At 34.3% G+C, this 23,938-nt stretch overlaps 1 protein-coding gene across 1 annotated transcript; it reads right to left on the bottom strand.

Moving 5' to 3' along the window:
- Positions 1–4,661: 4,661 nt before the first annotated feature.
- LOC121384029 (endoplasmic reticulum-Golgi intermediate compartment protein 1-like) lies at positions 4,662–18,691 on the bottom strand. Its single transcript, XM_041514173.1, has 9 exons — positions 18,534–18,691; positions 15,801–15,935; positions 15,279–15,370; positions 14,386–14,513; positions 12,661–12,774; positions 12,055–12,109; positions 11,453–11,553; positions 9,362–9,469; positions 4,662–8,137 (listed from the first exon to the last, which is right to left on the bottom strand). The coding sequence occupies exons 1-9, from the start codon at positions 18,551–18,553 to the stop codon at positions 8,030–8,032; spliced, it is 861 nt and encodes a 286-aa protein (XP_041370107.1). The 5' UTR covers positions 18,554–18,691; the 3' UTR covers positions 4,662–8,029.
- Positions 18,692–23,938: the final 5,247 nt, after the last annotated feature.

Raw genomic sequence — 23,938 nt, 5'->3', positions numbered from 1 at the left:
TTAATATTTTTTGTTAATATTAACAAGTTTATACACACGAAAGTGCTCAAAGAAACCATATATTTCATGGCAATACATTATTTAATAAATCATACGAGTCTGCATAACAATAGAATTTTTTTTAGAAGTTTTCATGGCATATATATATATAAAGCAATAAATTTCAATTTTAATCTTGAATTGGTGTTTGTTTTTATTCTTCTCCTATTAAAATAATAATTACGTAACAGAGCCTATAAATATATACTACTAATGCATGGAATGTTAAAAACAAAAATTTCATTTTCAATTATTTACTTAAGAAACTTTTGCTGAAGGATACTTCTAATACAACTGTACCATCAAATATATATACAAAAATAAAAATATGAAATTTTAAAAATTATAAGAATAACTGTATAACAATAGCCAAAAATGGAATTTTTTCCTCTGACCACAAACCACTATCCTTATCTTACCAAAATTCTAAGTTTTACTAAGTTAATAATGCATTAGTAAAACAGTAAATACTAGTATTGCATCTAAAAATATGGGCCTGAATATTTAATTTGGTGGGAATTTAAAATTCCCCACACACTATTTAATAAATGGTTATTAGGTTTCAACAAATTACAAGACTTGCATTCATCTAGAGATGAAACCAGCAACGTTTCATCTTCATGATGAAACCAGGTAAGGTTTATTATGTGTTTTCCCCACAGGGAACAATACATAAAATAACTTTTAATTCTGTTAGTCACTGACACAGTGACAAATAACGTAATGGGTCTATCATTGGGAACTTGAACTTTGGTTAGACAAAATTACATCCATGTCTTGGAACACAAATTTACTATTTATTGAATTATTAATGAAAAAACAATCAAAAAGTTGTGATGAGCCCCACCCTCTATGTTTCTACAGGCCAAGAAACTAACATATGGACCGTCTCAGCTTTAACTACTCACATATATACATAGTATAATAATATTTAATATTCAATATTAAAGTATGAAGCACAGAATAGCTTTACACAGTATAACATACCATGAAATAACCATAATACCCTTTCTCAAGGAAATTAATACAAGGAATAATGGGAATCCCAATTCTGTGGTTCAGCTTTTCCCACCAGCAGCCGAATGAGGGAATACTTCCATTCTTTTAAACATTAATACAAACAATTTTAAACAGTAAATAGCATTTACTAATTCAACATTAGCAACTAACGTATAAAAGGTCATTTTATTAATCTGAAATAAAAGAAAATTGCTGAAATGATTTCTTTTGTTTTCTAAGCAGTGATGAAAGTAGTGCAAAATAGAGATTCCTGAAGTTATGTGTATGAACATCAGTTTTCTAGGTCACATTATCTGGACCAATCCAAGCATTTATAACAAAAGAGTACATACAGATTGCAATTACACAGGGTTCAGACTGATCGTATTGTAGTACACGAGACAGAAGTTTAATTTTAATAAAAGTAAACAATAAGTCAGGTAAATAGTGAGATTCAAAATCCATTATGGAAAAACAGACCATACAATTTCACAACCATACATCTTCAATCAAACAATCTTGTATAATAATAATAATATATAATATATTAATTAATATACATGCATTAACTATTATAGACAAAGCTGGCTGCCTGGAATCTTAAAAAGTGGTTCATGTCAGTTTAGGAAGGATGCTAGCTGGATCTAATATCGGAATGAGAAACATTGTACAGAGTCTTAAAACATAAAACATCCGGGCACCGATGAAGGTGGGGTTATAAGGAATATTGTAACTGAAATATGATTTACAAGCACTTTGTTGACTAGAAAAAACAAGCACCACATAGGTCTAATACACTGCCTTCTACATTCAGCCTAATTAGGAGCATGAAGATTTTCTGCACTTGACCAAAACGTTTCGGCATACCCAGCTTCTTTTATAAAGCAGAATGATTTCTACCATTACTATAATTAGTGGAATGTGGTTTTAATGCATTCTCTACCCCATCACCATCGGTTGGTTCCTACTACATCCATCTATACCCTATATCCATGAGCTCAAGTGGTGTTGTTAAACAAAACAAACTAAACTTGCACCCTATGTGATAGACCTTTGCCATTATCAAGGCCATTTCCATAAGTTAGACTAGACATTTAGTGCTGAGATATTACAAATACCTATTCATATAAACGTAATGAGTGGCTATCAAATACATGTAGTTTAAATCTTTTCAAACTTTCTTAAAAACAAGTGATTTAACACTGAAGTGAGACTCTTTAATGCCATGGAACACACACAAAAAAAGGATTTTGTGAGACAAAGGAAAACATGGAATGCATTAATGTTTATAACATGGCAACAAAGACTGAAGAAAACTAGCAAAATATATCCTGTGGTACTGATACGAGTGCACATTGTAAGGCCCACTTTCCATAAACACTTATTTCGCTCACATTTTCTTGTGTGTGTTTATCAATACAGTGTATTTACCTGGTACCTTTTCCACATACACGATTCCGTGCTTGGACATTCAGCATGCTGGAAAAATGCTGATAGATAAGCAATTTTTTGCAAGTGCGTTTTTCAGCACAGCGACATCATAACACGAAGCATTTACTTTCGGTTTAAAAATACACTGAGACAAAATTAAATTTTGTAACAATTACACCAATGGGTAAATGTAAACAAACTTTATAACAAATATAAATAATAAACTTGAGTGTCACAAGTTTATTTACTTATGTTATAAGAGATAACATAACATAGTAATCCGCTTGTGAAAATGCTGATATTAAAAAGCATCTTTTCGCATGGAAAAACACACAATAAAACGCACACACGGTATCGCGTGAATGGAAAGTGGGCCTAATGGTGTCCATAAAGTAGCAAAATACACATGTAGTTCCACTTTTCTGTGATGAAGTCAAATTGTATGCTATGACAGGTGGTCATCCAATAAAACTTTCTCAAAATTTCAAGTTTTACAATATTACAATACCGGTAATAATAATATCACTAATATCTCATTAATGCATGTCCAAACAAAACAAAAAAAGTAAAACCAAATGGTAGTGAAAAAAGAAAAACAAAACAATAGTACTGTTTTGATATTCATGTAAATACAGTAAAACAAAAGATAAAATCTAAAACTAAATTAAACTACATGGGTATCTCATGCAAAATGGTCGTATAAAGAATAAATGCATTCGATGGTGCAATCTGCTTGGAAAATGTGGTTAAATTTGAAATTATTTCTGTGTGCCCAATTTTGCTATAATCCTTTCCTTACTGAATGCTCCGTATACATTTTTCTCATGTGAGCACCATATCTATTAAAGTTGTGCCACATCATTATTTTCAGATAAACCAGTAATAAAAATTTTGGACAGTTTCAAAACAATACATTCGAGATAACTTGAACACAAATCCACAATATATTATTTAGTACATTTACAACTATTTCTGAAGCTATTGCGAGGAAAGAGTGATGGGTATTTCAACAGTTAAGCAGTATTCTCATAATGCGATTAGTCAAGCCGACTTGTCGCATGCGATTGAATCGTACTGTGAGAACACCTAAATCAGAACGTCTTTAGTGTTATATGTTCCGATTTTTGTAGTGCCGACAAATCGCATTGACAGGTCAGTGCGACTAATCGCACAATGAGAACGCCCCTGAAGTTTATGTTGCATCAGTTTGACAGTTCTTGCATACCCACTCACTCTACAGCAAGATGAAAACTATGACTAACTTAAAATACATTATTTCATATGACAATGTCAAATATGCTACCCAGTAACAATTCATCTTGATTATATAAAACTACACAGCCAACAATCTACAGCATCAGTACAACCAATCTTTCCACAGATTAAGCATTCATCGTTGCAATGGAATTTCGATGTGACCCCACTGTTAACTACCTCCACCAATGATATTTTTTTTATATTTAAAGTGTTTTAAATTACATAAATCTTTTTGTATACAGAAATCAGATGTTTTAAAATATATATATATATATATTTAGATTTGATATTCATCTATAAAAACTGCAACCATGACCTTTTTTGTTCCATCTACAAATATTGTTAACATCACAAATATTTCGAAACATCAAATTTTGTCCATCAACATACATTTCAAATTCATCTTACGTGAATAAAATTTCGCATCAAGAATGTTAGTTCTATTGTTATTGTTGTTGTAATTGTTTTGTTTGTTGTTGTTATCTGATAGACTTAAATTGTGGTAAGCTTTTATAACCTTCAAATGTGCAAAAAAAACAATTAGCACTTCCACTTTCATTATATTGCATTCAAGTATGGGAATTTGTAATAAGAAATATTCATTCACTAGCACCTGTTTATCAGTGGCTATTAAATATCTTAATAAAGGTAATTGTAACATTACAGGTCACGGCGATAAACACTGTGCCAAAAATATGTATGCCAAAAATAATTATGTCCAAAGTAAGTACCATCATGCTGACCTCAAAACATTTCATGTCGAAGCCACTGAAATAACCGAACGAGCTGTATTTACAAAGCCTGTTTTTCTTAATCACAGGTCTTTAAGCATAGTAAATGTATATAGTTACGTTTCATTTTAACTTATTTTCGTCCTTATATCCAATTAATGTTCAAGCATGCTGTCCTGGGCACACACCTCAGCTATCTGGGCTGTCTGTCCAGGACAGTGGGTTAGTTGTTAGTTGGTTAGTGGGTTGGAGCCGGTACCGGGCAGCGAACCCTGTACCTACCAGCCTGTAGTCAAGATTGCTTAACCACTGCACCACCGAGGCCGGATGTAGTCATAGGCATGAAAGACAAAAAGAGGCTTTGTAAATTGGGCCCATCATGATCAAATACTAAAAACAATCTGCAGTTTAAAAGCTTCACCTACCAACACAACAAAGTTCATCCAAACAGGCCAGGATTTCTTAACTGTTTTTGTTTGTAAAACAACGTAAATAAAAAATACAGTGAACCTATTTTCCATTTGCTTTGCAAATACCAAAGATTGTCAAAGGAGAAAATGATATCCAAAGTATAATGAAATTTGGGTTTCAGGCTCTTAGGGGCGAGATCAAGAAATGAAAACACTAAAAAGAAATACAATTTGTAGCAGCTGGTAGACAAGATGAATAACTGCATAATTAACTACTGGCAAAATGGGATGATTAGACTCAAAAATAAAATCTATATTTTGGGACAATCACAGTATAAAGTCTATCAGATAATATCATTTTATTTCTTGACAGTTTTAACAGTGATACTGGGAGAGTTTTAAATTAATTTCAACTCCAACATTGGTGGGTGAAATAAGACCAGGAGAAACAATGTTTAAAGGTCTTATAGACATAGGAAAACTTGTATTAGTTAAAACAATTTGGCAAGTTTCTAGCAAAATATACTGGTAATCAGTCATTTACAATTTATTATTTTTGTTTTCCATCAACCTTGGATAAATTACATAGTTACTTGCTTACATGCAGTGGTATACAAAGGGAGGTTAGTAGATTACATTAAACACCCCATGACAAATGTTTTGTTCTCGCTCCAACCAGTGCACAACTGGTCCATCAAAGGTTGTGGTATGTGCAATCCTGTCTATGGGATGGCGCATATAAAAGATCCCTTGCTGCTAATCGAAAAGAGTAGCCCATGAAGTGGCAACAGCGGGTTTCCTCCCTCAATATCTGTGTGGTCCTTAACAATGTTTGATGCCATATAACTGTAAATAAAATGAGTTGAGTGCGCCATTGAATTAATCAGTTCCTAAAATGTTCTGTTTCAACTCTTCATCGTTAAAATTACACAGAAATCATTTACAACTGGAAGCTACTTCAATAATGGGGCATCTGAACAAATATTTCAATTTTTTTAAATTGACATTCTAAAACCAGTCCGATTTGGTGTAAAACTGGCCATGCAGTATATACAAGCTTTGTTCAGTTTGGCATTCTGAAGGGTGAATACTGTAGTAATCAAATGGAGTGGTGTAAGATGTTGGGGAAATATAAATGTTCAATATGTAGCATATCCAGGGATGGGGGTGGAGCTATCCCTTTCTAAACGGATTCGGGGGAAAACAAGCATCCTCAGATTACTCCTATGTCAACAAACCAGGCCCAGATATGTTCATATCTCCTAAGTTAAAGCTCCACAACTCTGTTAAAAATGGGTAACCCCATGAAAGTTGAACTTGATTTGTAAACCCCATGAAAATCAAACTTGATCTGTGAACCCCATGAAAGTCAAACTTGATCTGTAAACCCCATGAAAGTCGAACTTTATCTGTAGACCCCATGAAAGTCGAACTTGATCTGTAAACCCCATGAAAGTCAAACTTGATTTCTAAACCCCACGAAAGCCGAACTTGATCTGTAACTCTACACAATAAAAGTATACACAAAATTGCAGTTTAGTATCTTTATGCACAGAAAAAAAATGTGTCTGGAAAATAGATGTGAGAACAAAGATGGTGCCATTGGACTGGTGATTTCAATCAGAATATTTACTTGCATTTGACGAGCAGGTAAGTACTTTTAGCACTCCTGTCTATATTTTAAGGATATATTTTTAAAACGTGGTTAAATATTTTATAATACACATTACTCAGCATAGTACACTATCAACAAGATGTTGCTTAGAACTTTTCAAAGTGACTCCCACACATTTTACCAACTGAACAAACCATGCTCAAACACACACACACACACACAAACTAAATATGATTTTGATTTTAAAAGCGACAAGGCCAAAGAAGAAGAAAGTTTGTCTAAAATTCAGTTAAAGTACCATTATTCAAATTAACATGCATTTTTAAACATATTACATTACTGATATAATAACATGCAAACATTATGTGACACTTTATTTTTAAATATTAACATTATTATTTTCAGTTGATCTCATATTTGGATGATGTTAGATTACTTCTTGTTATTAAAAATGATTTAAGATACATCATATAGATAATATTTTATAATTGCAAATGATGTATCATTTCGTTTTTTGTCAGTATTTGATGCTTGCTAAATAAAACAATTCCAAATATTTATTACTGAAAAAAACTGAGTTGAAAATAGTTCCATCACTTCATTTATGATTGATGTGTGAAGATATTTTGATTTTGCAATCACAAGATGTTCCCCAACTAAAATATTTAAGATTCAGAATATTTTACTTAAAACAAGTATGACCATGTTATTGTTTGTTTCATTTTCAAACGCACAACCACAAGGGAAGTTATTGATGTGATAAATACATTGTGAAACAATTTTTAAAGAATTTCCACCAAATATTCATCAAAATACAATATATCGGTATTCAAAACATCATAAAATATCTCAAAGAAAGATGCACAATGTTATGAAAATTGGTCCCAATATTTAATAAACCATAACAATGACTCAGATATAAAAATTCATCCAATCAACAACATAGGTAAAACTGCCTGAAATCTACTTGGTCATAGTCTTAAACCTAAGTATGATAACATACCAGGATAACAAATAAAATTGTGAACTGTATAGTAGCTATTTTTCAATAAGTATTAAACCTAAGTATGACATACCAGGATAACAAATAAAATCGTGAACTGTATAGAAGCTATTTTTCATTAAGTCTTAAACCTAAGTATGACAATATACCAGGATAACAAATAAAATGGTGACCTGTATATTTGCTATTTGTAAATGACAGGCTTATGAGACAAATTAAAACATTTGTTATTAAAGATGACTGCTATCAAAAACACTTTTCAATGAACAAAAAAAATTTCCCTCACAAAATTAAATGGATTATTCCGCAAGGATTCATTTAGTAACAGGCTGCAGGAAAATGTAAGTTACAAATAAGTGTGTACAGAAACAAATACCTTGCAGGATAATCCTTTCAAGAATGAATCAAAAATAATCTGAATTTTTAGTTTTTGAAAATAGACATAATTTTGATAAATATTCAGGCATGGCAACACAAATGCATAAGGAGCAGGGAATGCTTGTGTGTTTAAAAAACAAAGATTAAAATACAATATGGTTACAGATCAACTTAATTTTCCCAGTTCAGCTTTCTTGAATATTTCTAAAGCAGTAAAACATAAAGAATCTATGATGCCAGCTACTGTAAATGTTCCTCCAATGATAGCACAGATCTGCAATAAAAAGAAAAACATTCAATTCACATCAAGATTTGATCATACACAACAGTAGGAATGCCAACACGGGTTCATATTGGCAGTAAGTTTAGAAAATAATACACATATGCTATTGTGACAGTAAAAATCTCAATGGTTTCCTTTTTTCTTTTGTCTTCAGTACCGTGAAAAAAGTGGCATGGATCAAACTATGGCAATCAATATTCTTTATCATATAATATTTTACATTTTCAGTGCAATCAAAGTATGTGATATTTTTCAGATCACATACTTTAAGAATTTGATAACTTTGCAAATTAGATGTAAATTAATCGAGGTCTCGGCACTAGGTTTATTGACATTTAAGCAAACGTACTTGGGTGACATGATTAACGTATGCATTCATAGTCATCAAATAAAAACATTTCAATGGCAATTTGACACTGAAAGCTGTCCAGCGTTCAGAAAACAAAAAACGTTAGGCATAACTTTATTTTGATGTAAGGACATCCAAAATGATGTCATTCGAGTTTGACGTCATTTCCATTCAAAAATACACCGCACCACATATTCTTACGTTATTTGAATATGTTGTAATGGCGGACTGGAATTAAAGTTGCATGTACAGTTTACAAAAACACAGCTCGCATAATACAATTTTTATTCCTAATATATGATATTGACAATACCGAAAAACATTGTGGTAATAACCTCTATATCTTCAGAGGATGTTAAGATATGATTGATGATTCTGTATCATACAATTTTACATGACAGGAAATGTTAATCCAGACAACTCTATAACAATGATTCAGGGTGGGAGTGGGGGTGGGGAAGGAGCACAAAAACACTTATGTTGCTACTGACCAGCTCACAGACAAAAATATTCTAAAAAGTGTTTTGTTATTCCTTTCCACCATTTAAAAACACAAGTTATTTGCATATGCAAATAGCTTTTAGACATGCTAAAATACTATGCTGAAGTTATGCAATCACTTGATAATCAAAATTTCAAAAATGTACCATGGGAAAATAAATCCACAAAATTTGGCCAATGCATATTATAATTCTACTCAGTATAAATGGAAACCAGAGCTAGAAAATAATGTTCAAACTAATTTCAGTGCTAAATTCCTAGACTCTGGGGTTTTTTTCAAGTAGTTTCCCCAATTCCCTATTATGGAACTTCCCCTAGATTTTCAGGTTTTCCCTAGATGATGTATTTCAATAGGAAACACTCACAGTGGTCAAAAAGGTATAAAATGGCTTTGTCTTTTCCTTGTAGCGTACAGTGATAGGGCTCAAATCATAGCGGAACCATATAGCTGGATGGTGATGTTGGACTACCTCCTAAAAACACAAGAAAATATCAATTAAAATGATTATTATCAGCACATTTATTAGAAATAGTACAACCCTGCAGAACATATATCAGTAAAATATATGGTTATTAGAGAGCTACATTCATTATGTTCAGTGTACATTCTTATATTTCATGTTACCATTTTTAAGCTCATGGGTTTAAATTCAATTAAATTGTATCCCTTTGTAATTTTACTTACAAAAAACAAATGTATTCATTAAACTGTATAAAAATTGGCATTAATTTAATGGAGGATGGCATTTATATACTATAGGGGCGAGACGTAGCCTAGTGGTAAAGTGCTCGCTTGATGCGCGGTCGGTTTGGGTTCGATCTCCGTCAGTGGGCTCATTGGGCTATTTTTCGGTCCAGCCAGTGCACCACGACTGGTACATCAAAGGCCATGGTATGTGTTATCCTGTTTATGGGATGGTGCATATAAATGACCTCTTGCTGCTAATCCCTCCCTCATATGTCCAATGCAGGGGTGGGGAAAAGCCCTTTTTTCCCGGTCTGGGACCGATTCTCGATCTCCGAGACCGAAATTATTTTTTAAAAACGTGCGTTTGTAATTTTTGTCAACCCGAAGCAACTGTCCTTTTCTATTATAGGAACAAATTCCCATTCGCCAATTGGATCGGCCTGCCCATGATTCAAACTGACTGGTTTTTCAGACGTCTGTGATTTTAAAGTCTGCCATAAGTCGGACCTACAATCAATCTACTGCCACTAGGCTAGACATTTGTCAAAGCCGCTGAGCTGGTCACGAGATAAAACAGATGTTAATAATAACATCATTCTTGGTGAAAAAGCTACCACGGTATTACACCCCAATTAAAACAAAGGACCCAGAGTTTGCAACTGGTCACAATCAACACATGTCAACAACGCCTGTGTACGGAGCCAGTGTCGGGTCGAGTGTCCGAGTCCGACTCCCAAGGCAAGAGGCTGTTGTGAAATACAAAACTGCTTGAAATAGCATAAAATATTCTGAAATAATCTATAAGTGTGTTTCTTGACTGTTCACAGTAGTGTATCAAATAATTATAAAGGACTTTAAAATTTAAAAAAAGGTTTACACCTTTTTTTTTTTTTAAGTGGGAGTGAGCTGGAATAGCTAAACCGGCTATCTTTAGAGCCAGGAGAGGTCAAATGTCATCCAATCAGCGACAATGTTATTAATTGCTTTGTCTAAACGTGTGTTAGCTCAAGTTGTCAAATGCTCCAACAGTGTTATTGTTTATTAATTTTCAGGATAGTACTGAATACTGGTACTTTTCATACATATTTGTGAGTTAAAATGCGTAACTTTTATTCCTTTTTTATATTATTTATCCCATTATGTAAAATATATATAATTAGTTTTTTTCGCTGATGTGATCAAACATTTTGTTTTTCTTTCATGTTTTGATGTTTATCATTTCGTGTTCATGATTCAAGATAAAAATATACAAATGCCACTATTATTTTGTTTTTAAAACACTATTTGCCAAATATCACCTTTCAAATGATTTTATAATTTTTATTTGTATTCCTTTCTTCTTCCCCCCACCACCCCCGGTCTGACAATTTTATTTTTCCCCACGGCTGGTCCGATGCCATATAACCGTAAATAAAATGTGTTGAGTGCATCGTTAAATAAACCCTTTCCATTTCCTTTTATGTACTATAGTAAAAAATACAATTATATATAATGAACAGTAATTACTTTTGGGGGGTAAACAAAGCATCACTTTCTGTTCATAAGATCAAAAAGAAATTTGGGAGAAAAAAAATCTTGTTCTCAAAAAAAGAGATCATTTTTTTTTTTTTTTTTTTCCCCCCCCCCCATTTTTATTGACATGATATCCACACACAGATGTATCAGTACATATGATTATTTTGTATTTATGTCCAGAGATTAAATATGGGCATTCCTGGTAACAATATTGATGGGTTCATGCAAAGTGTAGCTTAGTATGTACACTTACCCGGTATGAGTATGTATACTGGTATGGAAACCGAGGTGTTGTGCCCAATGCTTCATAAACTGTCGGCACAACACGGATTATGTAATCATGTGTTGCAATATCTAAAACAAAACACAACCATTTTAAATAATATTAACAAGTATGCATGTTTAGTGCTAAGATGGCAGATGGTGGTAATAACTGCCTAATAGGTATTGTATGTCTGGTACATTCCGAAAAATTTAACAAAGATTATTATTTTTTATACATACATAAAATAGTAATGAATATCAGATATGGTAAACGTACTGCAACAAAGAGGAATATTTAAAAATGTACTCCTAAATTAAAAAACGCCTTCAATATTTTACAATTCAAATCGCCTCACAAATATAAAATAAAAATGTCCTCCTTTTAGGAGCAGATGCAAGGTAAAACCATAATACCTCATCATATTTAAAACTACTGTTACTCATGATATCTTTAACAGACTCAAATCAAAGTCTTTTAATACACAAGTTATGAAACAATGTTGTTTTTTGAGAATGGATAATATCTTCATTGTAAAAATATTTCTAGGTACATTTTCAACAGTTCACTTAGATACAGCAACAAAAACTTACCCTTTCCTTTACGCTTATCAACATTTTCTAAAGCATTGAAAGAGCCTTTAATATTCTGAAAAGGAAATAACTTTATGAAACACAGTACCAGAGTATTAAAAAAATATAAAACATGAATTTGCAGGAGAGATATAGGTATTTCTAAAACAATTAGTTTGCTTTTGGAGAAGCATCAGTTTATTTGTTTTAAATAAAAAACTCAAAAATGATTTTTTTAAACGATTTTCATTCGAGAAGGGAGTGATTTTTCAGGATGTTTATCTGTCTTTAAAATTCAATATATCCAATTATTTTGTAACCGGTGCGAAGAGAAGTTGTCACAAAAATACCAGTACCACCAAAAATCATTGTATTGTGCCTTATTTCTACACAGCAATCATAAGAAATTATACTTTTGTTACACGAAAGTGTTACACTCCTGACCCCTTTTACAAACTGTTTATTTTGTAATGTAATCTTGGAATCATACTATTTTGTTACACAATTTATATCTAGAGATGAAACTTTACTGCAAAAATGTTAACCGTTGGAAAAGTAATACCAATATTTCGCCTTTTTACTTTATTATGGCGAGAAAACAATGTAAGAATTTGTTCCAAAAAATACCTTTCCACTTTCCATCTCCATTCCAAACCTCACTTTGTGAATGAAGTGAGTCATGTCTGGAGTTACTGGCTGAACACTTGAGGCATGAGTTGACACGTGAAAGTTGCCTGGGATCTTTCAAAACAAAAATATTAATAATATCCTCACAGAAAGAAAAAACCCCAGAAACAATGGTAAAGTCATCTGGGTTACTGAAATAAGTTTCACATAATTCCAATTTTTAAATACATTTTTGTTATAAATGCTTCGATTGGTTGAAATGATATTATTTTCATCAGTGCAGTAATCACTATATTGCACTATTTTCGGACGTGCATACAAAAACTAAGTAGATCATTTAAGCTGGAGGTTTTATTGTTTAAAATTTATAAAATAACTGTTACTGTTGAATTAGTAAGTGTTATTAAAATAACATGCAGACATATTTTAAAAATGTTGTTTGTCTTAACAATTTGAGAATTCATTCATTCAGCTACTGAATTAAAATGCAGAATGGAGATTCCACTTATGTCGTGTATTAATTGCCTAAAGAAAGAGTTCAATTGTTATGTCATATAGATAATAACTGGTTACTGCCATAAGATATTGGCTTTATTCTGTGAAGGTTAGAATAGCGAATGCCGCAAGGCTCTGTCAAGTAACATTTGCCATTTGACCTGAGCTGGATAAAGCCGATATCTTAAGGCAGTAACGGGTTATTTTATTTATCATGCAATCCTACAAGAATAGTCGGAATATCATTATTTATTCCATATTTGAGTATGCAAATCGAGTAACGTCAATCTAGCAAGGCTTTTGCAGTATGACTTCATACAAGATACAGGTCAGGACGTAGCCCAGTGGTAAAGCGCTCGCTCGATGCGCGGTCTGTCTGGGATCAAACCCCATCGGTGGGCCCAATGGGCTATTTCTCGTTCTAACCAGTGCACCACGACTGGTATATCAAAGGTTGTGGTATGTACTACCCTGTCTGTGCGATGGTGTATATAAAAGATCCCTTGCTGCTAATCGAAAATAGTAGTCCATGAAGTGGTGACAGCGGGTTTCCTCTCTCAATATCTTTGTGGTCCTTAACCATATGTCTGACACCATATAACCGTAAATAAAATGTGTTGAGTGTGTCGTTAAATAAAACATTTCTTTCATACAAGATACATTTGTATGTGACGTCATTATTTGTAAGACGCTAGCTTCATTTTGTCACACTGAAAAATTGTTTTGTATACATATATATCGCAAAAAATGTTTTGTATACATATATATCGCAAAATTAAAAGTTATTTGTTATTAATGTACTAAAACAAATGATTTAAGATTATTTTAGTAAAAATCTAGTCTAAAATACTCAAGTGGAGTCGGGCTTATGTCATGTGACTTATATTTTTGTTAAATGACCAAACATATAGAGATTTATCTAGTCATCATATCTTGCCAATGTATACAGTGATTGCAGGATAAAGTATTTTACATTGATGTAATAGTTATACACTTGGAATTAAAAAAATTGGACATAATAATTTGTTATGTTCATAGATGTATGAATCACAGAACCACTTTACACACTTATGTATGAAAGGCTCTTTGTGCAATAAAATGTTTTCAATCAGTGGTTCTGCGGTTCATACTTCCATGAACATATAAAATTATCACGTTCAATTCTTAAAATGTTTCTCATTTTGTTTTGCAAAGGAGACCACAAAAAAATAAAGAAGTGAAAGTAAATACCTTGTTAATGAGGAAAAATGATTCAAAACGACATCCTTCTTTTGCAGCACCTAATGGAAATTTTTGTGTGTTGTCACGGAAACCAACTTCATGTCTACCCATGTCATCTTGAATATCCAAGCCAATATCTACAAAGCATTAACAGTAGCATAATAATTATATCAAGTTCTGTTATTTTCATATGTAGGTAAAAAAAATCATAGTTGATCAATTTGATTGTGTAAATTTTTAATTATAAATCTAGACAGAATGTCGTGGAGATGTAGTTTAGGTTTTTTGAAACTTGTATAAATTAATGATCATTTAAAATCAAGTAATATATTTCTATTTTAACACTGATGAAAATAAACAGTGGGGTTTTGAGGCAGTTTTGTTTTCTCTTGATGTAGTGATATGAAACAAAAGTCAAAAAGCATTCGCAGAGTACTGCTAAAGCAAGGATAGTAACTGTTAAACATTGATAAATCCCAAGAGTTATGGCCCTTGAATAAATTGCCATAAAGTCAAACTTGATCTGGATTCATTGTCTAAAGTACTTAGATCCTGTAAAGTCAAATCTGATCTACACATACATAATAATGCTATATACAAAATTTAAGTTCACTATTTGAGGCATTATGTAACAGAAAAATCAACCGCCACTGAGGAGATTCAAACCAATGACCCTCAGTATGAGAGTCAAGTGCTCTACCATCTGAGCTAATAGGGAAATTCACATTAGCTACTGCCAGTAGGAGCACTTTATACCAACACTACTACAATTACGAAAAAGTCTTGAATACTATGTGAGGAACAGACTGAAAAAACCTAGTGCCCTCCGGTTTAACTGGTTGGGGACTAATACATATATCGCTGGTGCCAAAATGCAATGACTCTCGATGAAACAAGCTTACATTGACATTCCATCTTGGGAAGACTGATGTTGATGAAGACTGGAATCTTCTCCGAATGTCTCACTGGATCTTCAACTGTCAGCTCACTTTCTCTAAAATTCAACAGATAAAACATAAAAACATAAATAAGTTCTGTCTTTGTTTAACGACACCACTAGAGCACATTGATTTATTAATTATCGGCTATTGGATGTCAAACATTTAGTAATTTTGACATAGTCAGACAACCCGCTACATTTTCCCCATGAGTAAAAAGGATTTTTTTTTATATGCGCCATCTCAGACAGGATAGCACATACCACGGCCTTTGATATACAAGCTGTGGTGCCCTGGCTGGAATGATAAATAGCCCAATAGGCTCAACTGATGGGAATCGATTCTAGATCAACCATGTATCAAGCAAGCGCTTTACTACTGAGCTACGTCCCGCCCATTGGATCTTTTATATGAACCATCACACAAGCAGGATAGCACATACCATGGCATGAGCATGTAGACTTAGATGTCTAAATGTATACTTACACATCGACTCTGATGTAGTAGAGCAGTTCCGAGCAGAACAGGAAGACAATGAAGAGAATGCTGGATATAGATATCAAGGCCCCTGTAGAGGTCGGCTGAGTTAAATCCTTTGGAATCTTACGATAAATATCAAGTCTGGAAGAGAAACAAAAATTCTGCTTTAAGCAGTATTCTTTTATCCAATTTAAAGTGACAGACCTCAGTTTTTATGTATACTACCACATATTTTTTTACATTAAGATCAGTTTTGATAACTGAAATCAAACTTTACTTTTATTTTGCTTAGATTATCCATTTTCATATATCCGAGGGGTTATTACATATTTTAGGCAAAGTGTTTTTGAAATAACAAAAATTATGACAAAATAAATCATGTTTATTAATATTAAGATATCTAATTTGAGGGATCAAAACCAAAACCTCATTTAGTTCTGTTGATACAAATTGAAATGTTTTTTGTTGAATACTTTATTAAATTAATTGGGCATTTATGTTCTTTTACAAGACATTAATTTCACTGTGGAGAGAATCACACAGCAAAGTCATGCCATTAAAGCGAAGTATCTGGTCTTAAATTACTGTTTGTTTACTCTGTACGAACAGGAGTGGTTAATGCAATACCAGTCATGGTGTCACCTCTGGATATGGTGGAGTGGGCAAAGATAGCTAGAAAAAAACAATATCACTGCTCCCAGTTAGCAGGAATATTCATGTTTTTTTATTAATTGTAAAATGTCCTGTTTTCATTAAACTGTTGGTAAATATTCATAAACCAGTTATGTATCTTTCTAACACACAAGTTTCATATTCCATGAAATTGTCCCTTTAAGTGATGGTGCTCATATCTACAGGCAAGTGAAGCCTTACTCTGTATGTGTATACTGATGGGGTTACTAAACATATAGTTTAACAATCAACTTCTGTGTCACTAAAAGTTATATTTTTGGCGTTGTTGTTTTTTTCCATTCAATACTCTTCACAAGTATGTAGCTAATGTACCACTAGACTATCCTTACAGACACCAGATTCTGGCCAGCATCTTCCGACACTATGGAGCAGAATTAAACCTTAGTGATAGAGTGAGTTGAATCAGACACCTTTCTTGGAATCCCCATCCCCCAATCCCAACCAATGCCCTATATACTGTACATACATGTGCATATACTTTTCTATGGGAAGTGAATAGTAAAGATTAACAGAATATTTTGTCCCTAGTGCATTATCACCCTAGATGTTTTGGCCCCTAGTGCAAGGCGAGATGATGTTTGTGTATGTAATATAAGTCACAATTGGCATAATTACACTTTACTTAGTACCACATACTTGCCATGGGTGAAACTGTCCACCGACTGATTTTGAGCCTGCCATAAGCACATTTTTTTTAAAGTGACATTTGCAGCAAATAAACATGACTGAAAGGTTATTTTGTTGTATGTACGTAGACATCTCAAACGTGAAAATGTTAAATATAAGCAGTTAGCACTTCTAAAACAGCATTTTCATTCGATATTTAGTCAATTAAAGTACTAAAGTCATCCCCATTGGTAATATGACATTATCACGATTAGCACAAATTAGTTTGATGTCACGCATTTTAACTAAATGTTATGAAAGTGTTATGCTCAGGTATACAGATCTTGTTGGTTTGTAAACAAATGACCCACTGACAGCAACTAGAGACCTTACAAATTTGAATATTTATACCTTAAATTTATATACCATTATTAACCGGGTTAATACACTAAATTATCACATGGCTTTATGACATCATGGATATCATGGGTAAGTTATAGGATAAATACATATATTATTTTGCATTGCTTGTTTTTGTTTGCATATTGTTACGAATGCACTAATGTAAATAATAAGTAACTTTTCAACATTTGCTATGAATGTTGGTAATGCTTTTACCACAACTACATGTATATTGCAAATGAATTAATGTTGCAAATACATAGAAGGCAAATCATTGTCCCATTTGATACAACCAAATATAAACACTGGGATAAATATGCTTGAACCATATAACACCAAGCATAATATGATAAACAACAAAACACACAATGACTGATTAAATCTCATTTAATCAAACAAAACTCGGCCGATATCAAGAAATAACCAGGGTCGAAGCAACTTGGTTTACCAGGCCGAAATTGATAGGGACCGAAACGTCTAGGTCCGAATCAATTGGATCCAATTATCTATGGGGCCGAATAGTCTCGAAAGCCTTAAAAGAACCATTGCTGCTTATTCAGGAGTAGCCTATGTGACAGATGGATTCCTTTCTTCTACATTTCTTGACCAAGTTGTTAAATAACCATATGTTAGACATTAAATAGCCATCAAAATTGCTGAGGCATCAATAATCAAACATTGCTTTTAATCTTTCATCATGACACCGGAATTTAGTAATAGTAGAAATGTTAAATAACCATTAAAACATTTGTTACTATTATTTTTTATTTTGCATAAAACTTTACACTGGACTTGTAAATAAAAATGCACAGGTCGTAATATAATTTGTATATCTAATCAATGACACCATTTAAAAACTAATTAGCCTGCAGCCTCGCTACAACAGATCTCATTTCGCCGGGTGTAACACTTGACGCGTGTCCAGCTGTTAAAAAGTAAACTCATCAGTGATCAGACTATCAGTAGCATGTGTCACCGTGTGTTTATCTCTGCAGTCTCGTCTGCCTTTTCAGGGCTTTTACCACTTGTTTCACAAACCTTCTTATGTCGAACTGCATCGTGAAAAGTGGTCTGTGGGAAAGATTCTTAGCCTATAAAGAAAACGTGTGACTTTTCAACCATGCGTTTAAAATGTTTCACTTATATTGCATGTAAATATATATTTTTTGTCAAATAATAACTTTAATGACACCTGGCAGACATGCGTACAACATGTACAACGCGAATAATTCTGATTGGTTGGAATGTTTTAGGGGACACAACTCAAATAGACTATTTCAATATACACTAAGGAGTCAAAAGTTTTATAAGAAGAAAGAATGTTTTATTTAACGACGCACTCAACACATTATATTTACGGTTATATGGCGTCAGACATATGGTTAATGACCACATATACATGGAGAGAGGAAACCCGCTGTCGCCACTTTGTGAGCTACTCTTTTCGATTAGCAGTACTGAGGGCCGGATCTTTTATATGCACCGTCCCACAGACAGGATAGTACATACCACGGCCTTTTTTACACCAGTTGTGGAGCACTGGCTGGAACGAAAAGTGCCGAGCACAGGAACAGATATTTCAATGGCCGTGATATCCGGCCCGTAGGACAGATATCTGAAGTGGAAGCGGACACAAGCCAAATTTGTATCTTTATTTATATAGTAGGGGCCTATAGGGGTAAAAAATAACATATACATTTTAAACAGGGTCTTGCAAACTGCATATAACAGAACATTTTAATTATTTTCATCGACAATTACACACACACACACACACACACACACACACACACACACACACACACGCACGCAAGCACGCACAAACCCAACAACAACAACAGGGACCGTTATAAATTTGCCTTTCGACTGGGATGGAGGTATATATAATCTTCAGAGTTAGTGGGTGGGAGGGGTGGGGTGGTACAATGGATAAGTCATTGGTTTTAAGGTTGGCTAGGATCGATCATTGTTAGTGAGCGGATTGGGTTATTTATCGTTCCAACCAATGCCCCACGACTGGCATATCAAAGGCCGCAGTATGTGCTATCATGTCTGTGCGATGGTGTATTTTAAAAATCCATTGCTACCAATTAAAAAAGCCGTAGCGACGGTTTCTCTCTAGACCATATGTTGTTATCGTTACCAAATGTTTGACATCAATAGCCGATAATGAATAAATCAATCGTTATACAAAACAAACTATTTTTGTTAGTAATTTTGTAATTTTATATTGATGTCGATTCTGGGGTGTCGTTTAACATTCATTCATTCATTCTTTCATTCATTCATTCATTCATTCATTCATTCATTCATTCATTCATTCATTCATTCATTCATTCATTATTCATTATTCATTCGTTATCGAATATTGCAGCAACTGTAGATGTTTAACACATTTTATGTTAACTGATGTAAAACTGTGGTAAATGAAAGTACATGTAATCAACTAATTTTTACCCAGCTGTTCCATTTATACGAAACGTGGTTAAACAGGAAACTTGAAAAGTGTCATACTAATTTATTGTCATATTATTTAGATGGTATCGCTAATGGTGCATATTAAATATTCATGGTAATGACGTATTAACCTTTGAAGTGTGTATATATATATGTGTGTGTGTGTGTGTGTGTGTGTGTGTGTGTGTGTGTGTGTGTGTGTGTGTGTGTGTGTGATATAGTGGTTAGAAAGTTATACATGAAGAGTTCAGATGCAAAAACCGGTAAATCGATTTTAGTAATTTTCTGTAAAATAGTTTCTTTGCTATGCTTTCAATGTAAAAAATATATATCATGTCTATAATGGGTGATCTTAATTTGAAATAAGTAATGTAAATAAATGTCAGAATTTAAAATAAACGAGTATGAAAATCACAACATAACACCTTGAACTGAGTAATGATAGTAAGAGTCGATTTTTGGATAAAATGACGTTTGTAGGTTTTTGTGCCTGAACTCTTCATATAGAACGATAAAAGTATTCGATCTAAAAGCAGTGTCGTATGCTGATTGTTTGGGGGTTTCGGACGTGCCACCCTGCTAAGGCTAAAACATTTTTAGTACAATATTAGACTACGTAGGCTTGTTAAAGATGTCCAGGAAAAATGTAGACAAAATGGTCCGCTAGGTTTATGAAGAGAGTGGATTATTAACCACTGAGGCGTATATATCTGCAGTACCGTATCGTGGTTGAAGAGAGTGGTTTATTAACCACTGAGGTGTATATATCTGCAGTACCGTATCGTGGTTGAAGAGAGTGGTTTATTAACCACTGAGGTGTATATATCTGCAGTACCGTATAGTGGTTGAAGAGAGTGGATTATTAACCACTGAGGCGTATATATCTGCAGTACTGTATCGTGGTTGAAGAGAGTGGTTTATTAACCACTGAGGCGTATATATCTGCAGTACCGTATCGTGGTTGAAGAGAGTGGTTTATTAACCACTGAGGTGTATATATCTGCAGTACCGTATAGTGGTTGAAGAGAGTGGATTATTAACCACTGAGGCGTATATATCTGCAGTACCGTATCGTGGTTGAAGAGAGTGGTTTATTGAGGTGTATATATCTGCAGTACCGTATCGTGGTTGAAGAGAGTGGATTATTAACAGCTGAGGTGTATATATCTGCAGTACTGTATCGTGGTTGAAGAGAGTGGATTATTAACCACTGAGGTGTATATAACTGCAGTACTGTATCGTGGTTGAAGAGAGTGGATTATTAACCACTGAGGCGTATATATCTGCAGTACTGTATCGTGGTTGAAGAGAGTGGTTTATTAACCACTGAGGCGTATATATCTGCAGTACCGTATCGTGGTTGAAGAGAGTGGTTTATTAACCACTGAGGTGTATATATCTGCAGTACCGTATAGTGGTTGAAGAGAGTGGATTATTAACCACTGAGGCGTATATATCTGCAGTACCGTATCGTGGTTGAAGAGAGTGGTTTATTAACCACTGAGGTGTATATATCTGCAGTACCGTATCGTGGTTGAAGAGAGTGGATTATTAACAGCTGAGGTGTATATATCTGCAGTACTGTATCGTGGTTGAAGAGAGTGGATTATTAACCACTGAGGTGTATATAACTGCAGTACTGTATCGTGGTTGAAGAGAGTGGTTTATTAACCACTGAGGTGTATATATCTGCAGTACCGTATCGTGGTTGAAGAGAGTGGATTATTAACCACTGAGGTGTATATATCTGCAGTACTGTATCGTGGTTGAAGAGAGTGGATTATTAACCACTGAGATGTATATATCTGCAGTACCGTATCGTGGTTGAAGAGAGTGGATTATTAACCACTGAGGTGTGTATATCTGCAGTACTGTATCCTAGTTGAAGATAGTGGTTTATTAACCGTTGGGGTGTATTTTATTAACCATTTGGTGTATATATCTGCAGTACCGTGTCGTGTTAAAGATAGTTATTGCATATATCTGCAAGATCATGGGTGCACAGATTTTTTAACGTTGAGGTCATACAGTGTCATGGTCGTATGTAAATGTGTGTGTGTGTGTGTGTGTGTGTGTGTGTGTGGATGATCCCACATACATCCATAAATGGTCTGATCAAGTTGTGATCAAGCTGTCATATATTATATTTTATTACACACCAGTGTAAGATAATGGTCATGGCATAACAATCACTTAATATCTAACTAGTGTAATAATGGCGTAACGTGAGCGTGACAAATGACATGTAGTAGGTCTCGACATCTGCTCATTTCTGCGTTGCGCTTTGTTTGCAATTGGTTTGTAATAAATAAAATACAACTAGCTTGCCTGTCATACCATTTTTATGAAACTCGCAAACAGTGTTGGTATCTGACTTGCTTTCGCTCGTCAGATACTAAAACTGTTCACTCATTTCATAAAAATGGCATGACAGGCAAGCTACTTCAGTATTCTATTCGTACAATGTCAGGCGCGAATGTAGGACTTTTAGCGGGGGGGGGGGGGGGGGGGGGGGGGGGGGGGGGGGGGGGGGGGGGGGGGGGGGGGGGGGGGGGGGGGGGGGTTCTTGACTGTAGCTAGCGAAGTTTATAGACAGATCGAGTAATGCTCCACCGGAAAATAAAATACATTGAAAAAAAAAAGGATAATTGGTTTAAGCAGGGAGGGGTTTCAACACCTAAACCCTCCCCCTACACATGCGCCTTAATGTTGATATAACGATGTATAGTGATCAACTTCACTGGTGATCAATAACACCATTACTGCATTCTATAGGCCTACTGTTATATTTAGATTTTCACTACATGTGTTGATCATTGCTTTAGTAGTGACTAATAACCGTATTATTTTTACGGATATCTTAAATACTATTAGTACATATTTCACTAAATATGTTGATCACAATTTCAGTAGTGACTAATATATTATTATTCCACTGGTATTTTTAGATGTTTCGCTAAATGTGTTTATGATAAAGATGGGGGCGGGACGTAACCCATCGCCTGATGCGCGGTCGGTCTAAAATCGATATTTTGGGCTATTTCTCGTTCTCGTTCCAGCCAGTGCACTACGAATGGTATACCAAAGACCGTAGTATGTGCTATCCTATCAATGGGTGGGATGGTGCATATAAAAGATCCCTCGCTACTAAAAAAAAAGGTAGCGGGCTTCTTCTCAAAGACTATATGTCAAAATTAGCAAATGTTTTACATCCAATAATCGATGATAAAGATTTCGCACGGTGTGTGACGTACAGGTCTTATGACTGAAACCTCTACACACCACAACTACCACAGAAAAGAAAGAAAGACATGTTTTATTTAACGACGCACTCAACACATTTTATTTACGGTTATATGGTGTTAGACATATGGTTAAGGACGACACAGATATTGAGAGAGGAAACCCGCTGTCGCCACTTCATGGGCTACTCTTTTCGATTAGCAGCAAGGGATCTTTTATATGCACCATCCCACAGACAGGATAACACATACCGCCTTTGATATACCAGTCGTGGTGCACTGGCTGGAACGAGAAATAGCCCAATGGGCCCACCGACGGGGATCGATCCCACACCTACCGCGCATCGAGCGAACGCTGTACCACTGGGCTACGTCCCGGTCCAACTACCACAGCCATCACGTTGGTAGATCCATCGAGTTATTAAAGGTTGTGGTACGTGTGTCTGAAAACTATAATATTATGTTTTTGTGTGAAACCTCCTGTGGCTGAAGCCTAACCTCCTAGTCACCTGCTACCCCTATTTTGAGGGCTAATTAATATATTTAAAAAAAATTGTTTAAATATATTTATATTTAGGACTGCCCGATCTAAATTTGCGTTACAAATTGTTAGTTGTTTGCTGTATATTAAATATTGTTTGGGAAAATAACGCACAAAATTATTTATTGTAAAGTCCTTTTTCCCTGTTTGTTTAAATATCAAAATTGCCCCAGTAATTGTTCTGTCCCAGGTTGGACTACTGG

The sequence above is a fragment of the Gigantopelta aegis genome, chromosome 10 (assembly GCF_016097555.1).
Source record: "Gigantopelta aegis isolate Gae_Host chromosome 10, Gae_host_genome, whole genome shotgun sequence".
Lineage (NCBI taxonomy): Eukaryota > Metazoa > Mollusca > Gastropoda > Neomphalida > Peltospiridae > Gigantopelta > Gigantopelta aegis.
Note: the sequence above shows the minus strand (reverse complement) of the source record. Positions and strands in the feature narration are given on the sequence as shown.